Below are 6,000 nucleotides of genomic sequence, written 5' to 3'. Positions count from 1 at the left end.
CAGTTTTGCTGAAATATCTAAAAATTTAGCTTATAGATAGGAATCCCAAAATAATTTTGTCGGACTGTTAAAATAATAAAATGTTCAAATTTTGCCCAAACAGCACAGAAGCTTGCAACAAGTGTTGCAACGTTTGCAATGTTATTGGATGTTGCTGCAACATTATTAAAATGATCTGTGCTGTATGAGTGATAGCTGGAAGTTAAAATGTTTTCCAACACTGCTCATCATGTGAGCATTTTACATAATGATTTTGATAGTCCAAGAAAATTATTTTCAAATTTCTATCTAGATTTTTAGATACGCCAGTAAAATCGTTCTTTTCGTGTGGGAAGGATATCGAGGATCATTGGTGGATTCGACACAGCTAAAATCGTGTGGTCGATTTCATGGGATCGTCGACGTCCACTGAACGAGCGGAAAATGCATTTCGCTCCGATCATTTTTTCTCGTGGTCGAATTAATAGTAGCTGCTGGCCGGGCCGTCCCAAGCAGGATTGTAGGCACCATTGTTCCAGGATGGATCGTAGGCGCCAGCAGCAATTGGATCGGCTGGACCGGCCGGCACGCGCCGCGCTTCCGCATTGTAAAGAGAGAAATGTACGGCCTTGGCTTGCTGTACCTCGGGCGTGTCAACTACGCGGCCGTCTGGGCCTAGTGGGGCTGGTGGTCCGCTGCAAGATGTATTCAGACGATTTTAGAGAATTAAGTTTGACTGGATTGACTCTTGTTATAAATTATATCATATAATTATATCACTTTTTTAATACATTAATTTATATGTATTAAAAAAAAATAGAATCTTGAAAAAACAATTCTTTCTAAATTGATTCTACACTAGAAAAACATTGTATAAATTAAATGAAAATATTAGATTCAATCAGCACGTCCGTTGGAAAGTAAACGAATCAACATTTTTTTGGAAAAACTATTATATAGATGAGAATAATTAATTCTTTCTTGTTAAATATAGCAGAATTTTTCAATGATAATACTAAATTTATTTAGTTACATTAGTATAACATTTTAGTAAAAAGAATATCTAGTGAATGTAAAGTAGCAACTTTATAGATTCAATTAAAAATATTAATAAAACCTTTGTAGTAAGTGTATGTTAAATCTATCAATCTTTACAGAAATTCAATTTAATACCAGAAATTACTTACTTTGAGTATTATAAAAGCACTAAATAACAGTATTAACCAATCGATAATTCTGTTTCTTTAATCTCAGCAAAAAAAAAATACATTTTATCATATACATACGTCTTGTTGGCAAAATAAAAATCAGTTTTCTCAATGTAATTTATAGTTGCATTTGGAAATAAGAATTTACGAAGACGCTTCAGAGACCCAGTCTAGTAACGCACGTTTGACACAAACCTGTAATGGGAAAGGTAATTTCCGGAAGCGTATCCGCTGGATTGGGGATAAGCGCCAGGATAAGCGCCAGGGTAAGCTCCTATGGGTCCCGATCCCTTTGGTGCCCGTGCATTAGCCTCCGCTAGAGCACTCAAATGAGCAGCTTTCAACTGCGCGACTTCCGGTGTATCTACCACACGACCATCGGGGCCCAATGGCGCCGGAGAAGCATGGGGTCCATACCACTGTGGAGCCGCCAGAATCACGCTTGACATTGCAGAGAAGAGAATCTAAGAATTAAGATGTGATAAAGTATTATCTTCTGGTTGACTTTTCATTATTAGGTCTATTTTTGTAGCTGAACTAGTGTACACTCTTTGTACTTAAAGTGAAATAGATGTACGTTTGAGATTTAGCAAAAGCGAGAAGAAACGTTTTAGTGCAATTCAGTGTAGCAATAAAAACAAACCTATTGTTTCTTATTAACATTCATTTTTAATATATATATATTAAGAAACAGGCGTACAAAATTGGGTAGAATTTCCATTGGAAGAATTTTCCCTTTTCCCTTTTCCAATATGGAAAAGAAAAGAACGACACTGATTAGTAAGTTACATGAGAGATTAAGGCGTGATAAAGGATTGATTAATTATCGACATTAATATTATATATAAGACTTAGAACGGGTTTTAGTTAGCCATCAGTTATAAGTGTGTTATAATTATAAATGTGTGAGGTTTAAGAGAAATTGTAAATCAAGTCCCTTCATGGCATGTAAACTTTGAAGTAATAAAATTCTTATTCTTATATAAGGGTGTGAGAATAATAAATGACTTAGAAAGCGAAGTAATATTAATTTCGTAAGAATTTAATATTAATTGCCGAGATGCGAGAAAGTCGGTTAGGAGGAATTCCGGGCACTGGAATCTCACAGCTCACTCTCCTCGAGTTTGCAAGCGTACTCACGAAGTATCCGATCATTGCGGCGATCACCCTGCGTAACCCAAAGATATTCCGTCACCCTTAGATCTTCTAGGCAAGACACTGCGGCTGTCGGCACGTGCGTTTAGATCCGGATTACGGTTGCCATCAACGCGTCTGGTGCAATTTATAGGGGTACGAGCATTGATCGGGCGTGTTGCTGCTGCCCGTGCCCCGCCTGACCCGGCGCGACTCGCGGGGTAACAACCACACCCAGGAAAAACGTTCTCCTTAACTGCAACGCCGTGCCCCGTAACATTTACTTACGCTAACAATGGCACCCGTAAGCACGCGTGTCCCGTGACCTCGTCGTGTCAAGAATAAAAATGCGCCTAAGCTATGCCGTGTTAAACTATGCGCGTCATCCGCGGATGCAGTTTACCGTCATTAAAGTCACCGGCTTTCGCCAAAGTGACACTGGTACCGCGAGGCGAGGTTTATTAACGACCTTACACACAATTAGGTCGTTTGTGCTCTGCACATTTTTTTTCTTTAAAATACCGAAAGTGTCAAGTAACTAGTTTACTAGTTATAATAAGCATCAACAAGTAATTATTAATTAGTTGTAATAATGATATTTAAACTTTTTGTTGAAATATATATATATATATAGATACTTATTTTCTAAAAAAATTTTTATTAAAAAATTCATAATCACACATAAGAAAAATTAATTGTTTTTATTTGTTCGAATGCTGTATGGACGATGCTGTGGGTAAAGTTTTCGATAAATTTTTTCATTAGCATTTTATTAAAAGGAAAAAGTATAATTCCTTGCCAGACCAATTTACAATTTTATCTTAGGCTTATATCTTCCGGCCGCAATCACGCAACGAGTTACACCCACTACACCCTGCAGTATATGGGTTTATTTATCCGCACGTGTCATATCAATCACAATAGTATGTCAGGAGGTGGCGATAACAATAGTTGTTGAATAACTAAAACGGAGACGGTAGTGTCGCAACTGGCCGCTTGGCCAGTTCATCGATCGAGCCCTATTGGTACGTCTGATCTGAAAGGTATTGCGCGTTTGTCACCAACGCAATACCGACGTGTTTAGGCGTTTAGTCGAGCTTGACGAAGTGACAGTCGATCGTGAGTGATCGATACGCACGATCGACATCTGAACTCGTGCTTCTGAACCGTAATTGAGCTCGGCATGTCGCCAGCACTTCACCGCAGAACCGCGAGAAAAAGTTTGTCTCTAACCGCGTGAAATAAAACATTTGTACTTGTTGTATAAATTATTCAAAAGGCAGAAACGCACGAAGGTAAAGAAAAAAAAAACATCGCATAATAATTAATTTCTGTACTCTTCTATTTAACATTAGAAATATCAAGCGGTTATTATTGATTGCTTTTGTTTTTTTAGATTAATATTATTTTTTTTTTTTTTTTTTTGGGAAAGTAAGGAATCTGAATATTTTACTATAATAATTATATACTCCATATTTTGAAGAAATATTTGGTTTTTCATCGCTTTCTTTATTTTTAAAACAATTTATTAACTTGATCTTTTTAGTGGGTTAAAAAAACATATTTAAATTTATAATATCAAACTGAGTTATTTTTAACTAATTTAAGTTATTTTTAATCATTTTTATATAGGTCGTTATAATATTGTTCTTACTTAATATATCATAAATTTAATTAAAACAATAGAATTAAACAATTTAACTCAGAAAGAAAAAAGTTTTACTAAAATTTGGTTTATTATTTACTAACAATAAGTGTGTAATATATGGACGTTGTTTACTTTGAAACTGTAAAATAATTGAAGCACAGAAATGTTGATTGATTCACATTTTGATACACTTGAAAGTTAAAATCAATGTATTTTTTAACTCGTAGAAGTATTATTGCTTCGTAGAAGGATTATAAATTCTCTTTCGATATCTAACAGTGCTCTATTGTTAAAGTTATGAACTTGTCCGCGATATTTTTGCACGCAAAATACAAGAAGAAGAATTTCTGATATAAAATTATTTATTCACATGTTACATTTTTTTATTATTGTATCGTTACATATATTATTATGTCGTGCGAATTGTACAAAATATTTACGTTCATCCAAGCTGCACATCCGCCAGCGTGAACGTAAAAAGACGTGTTATCACTTAATCCTTTGAAGTCGCTGCTTTTACGCTATTAATGCAGATAAGGAAATTAGGTCCTTCCGGAAAACATATATTCCACGATAAAGAGATTCAATATGAGATGTGCGGATAGGTGTTCGCGTACGATAGATGAGCAACTTTGGACAATTCGTGAGCGTGGGCGGTGAGATGCGCGGCCTTGGCATGGGCCACTTCCGGCGTATCCACTACTTGTCCATCGTGGCCGAGCGGTGCTGGTGGACCGTGATATTTGCCATGGTATCCGGAGTAACCGTGACTTCCGCCCGCGGGAGCAATTATGCCCTTGTATCCTGCAAAGCCTCCGTCATAGTAACCTCCGTCTCCGCCCCCGTAATATCCTCCCCCATAACCTCCCCCATAATGTGCCGTTTTGGCAGCTTCCGCTGCGTGCGCTGCTAGATGTGCCTTTTTGGCGTGAGCCACTTCCGGTGTGTCAACCACTCGACCGTCATGGGCCAACGGGGCCGCTGGTCCGTGATAATATCCTCCGCCGTGCACCCCGTTAACGTACGGTTGATAAGGCGCGTATGTCGGCAAAGCCAACGTCGACAACGAGAGGCACGATAAAACGATCTGAAAGGACGAATAGACGAGACAGTTTAGTTGGATCGTCAAGATAAGGAACTACGAAGAGGCAACTGCTATCATCTATGTGTGTGCACTGCAAGATGATTCACAATCGTGAATAAAATTATATTCACTGTCAGACATAAAACTGATGTGTTCATTGTGTGAAAAATTTAATGGCAAAGCCTTGTATAAAATATTTTTCAGTCTAAATTGAGTATTATTATATTAAAAATTAATAATATTGTTCATATAATAAAAATAGTAATAAAATAATAAAAGAAAAAATAATAAAAGTTAAATTAAATGGTTAATTGTATAAAAAAAATTGTTATTCTAAAAATAATAATATAAAAAAGTATTACTTTTAAAAGTAATGAAACATAATTTTAATTTAGTATTATTTTTTCGAAAAATAATATTTTTGTTACTGGACAATTATAAAGATGAGGAATCTCAGGATAGGGTATCAATGTACTTACAAGGGTCTTCATGTTTATGCGCGCTATCCAAGATCAGGCGAATCTCTGTCCGTACAATCGGGCCACGTAGACTTTATATAGCCGACGGACAATACGAGCGTCTAATACAGACGTCTGTATTAAATAGAGTAAACGCGAAACGTTTTACAACACGGGCCCGCCCTGATTTTCATATGATAAAAACGCGAAAAAAATCCGGTTTTTTTGTTTAATATCCCTAAAAGCGAAATGGAGGCACATCAAGTGGATCATTTTAGCGAAAAAACAAGAAGAAAGATCAAAAAATCATGGCACAGAGAAAAAACGAGAAAGAGTTAGAAGTAAGGAGAGAGAGATAGAGAGAGGGGGGGGAGAGGGAGGGAGAGAGAAAGAATAAGAAAAAGTGAAAAGGGGAGGAATAGAGGGAGGCTGGAATGTCAGCAAGAACAGAATTATGATTGCGCCAAAACGCGAACGTTCTACAAACGA

The 6,000-nt window shown here is 36.8% G+C and overlaps 1 protein-coding gene across 1 annotated transcript; it reads right to left on the bottom strand.

Moving 5' to 3' along the window:
- Positions 1-451: 451 nt before the first annotated feature.
- On the bottom strand, positions 452-5,608 carry LOC108748969 (pupal cuticle protein-like). The gene is made up of 4 exons (XM_018487424.1): positions 5,533-5,608; positions 4,559-5,056; positions 1,383-1,651; positions 452-674 (listed from the first exon to the last, which is right to left on the bottom strand). The coding sequence occupies exons 1-4, from the start codon at positions 5,542-5,544 to the stop codon at positions 461-463; spliced, it is 993 nt and encodes a 330-aa protein (XP_018342926.1). The 5' UTR covers positions 5,545-5,608; the 3' UTR covers positions 452-460.
- Between the last annotated feature and the right edge of the window lie 392 nt (positions 5,609-6,000).

This window comes from Trachymyrmex septentrionalis, unplaced genomic scaffold, assembly GCF_001594115.1.
Source record: "Trachymyrmex septentrionalis isolate Tsep2-gDNA-1 unplaced genomic scaffold, Tsep1.0 scaffold11, whole genome shotgun sequence".
Lineage (NCBI taxonomy): Eukaryota > Metazoa > Arthropoda > Insecta > Hymenoptera > Formicidae > Trachymyrmex > Trachymyrmex septentrionalis.
The sequence above is the reverse complement of the archived record's forward strand: the minus strand, read 5'-3'. Positions and strand labels throughout refer to the sequence as shown.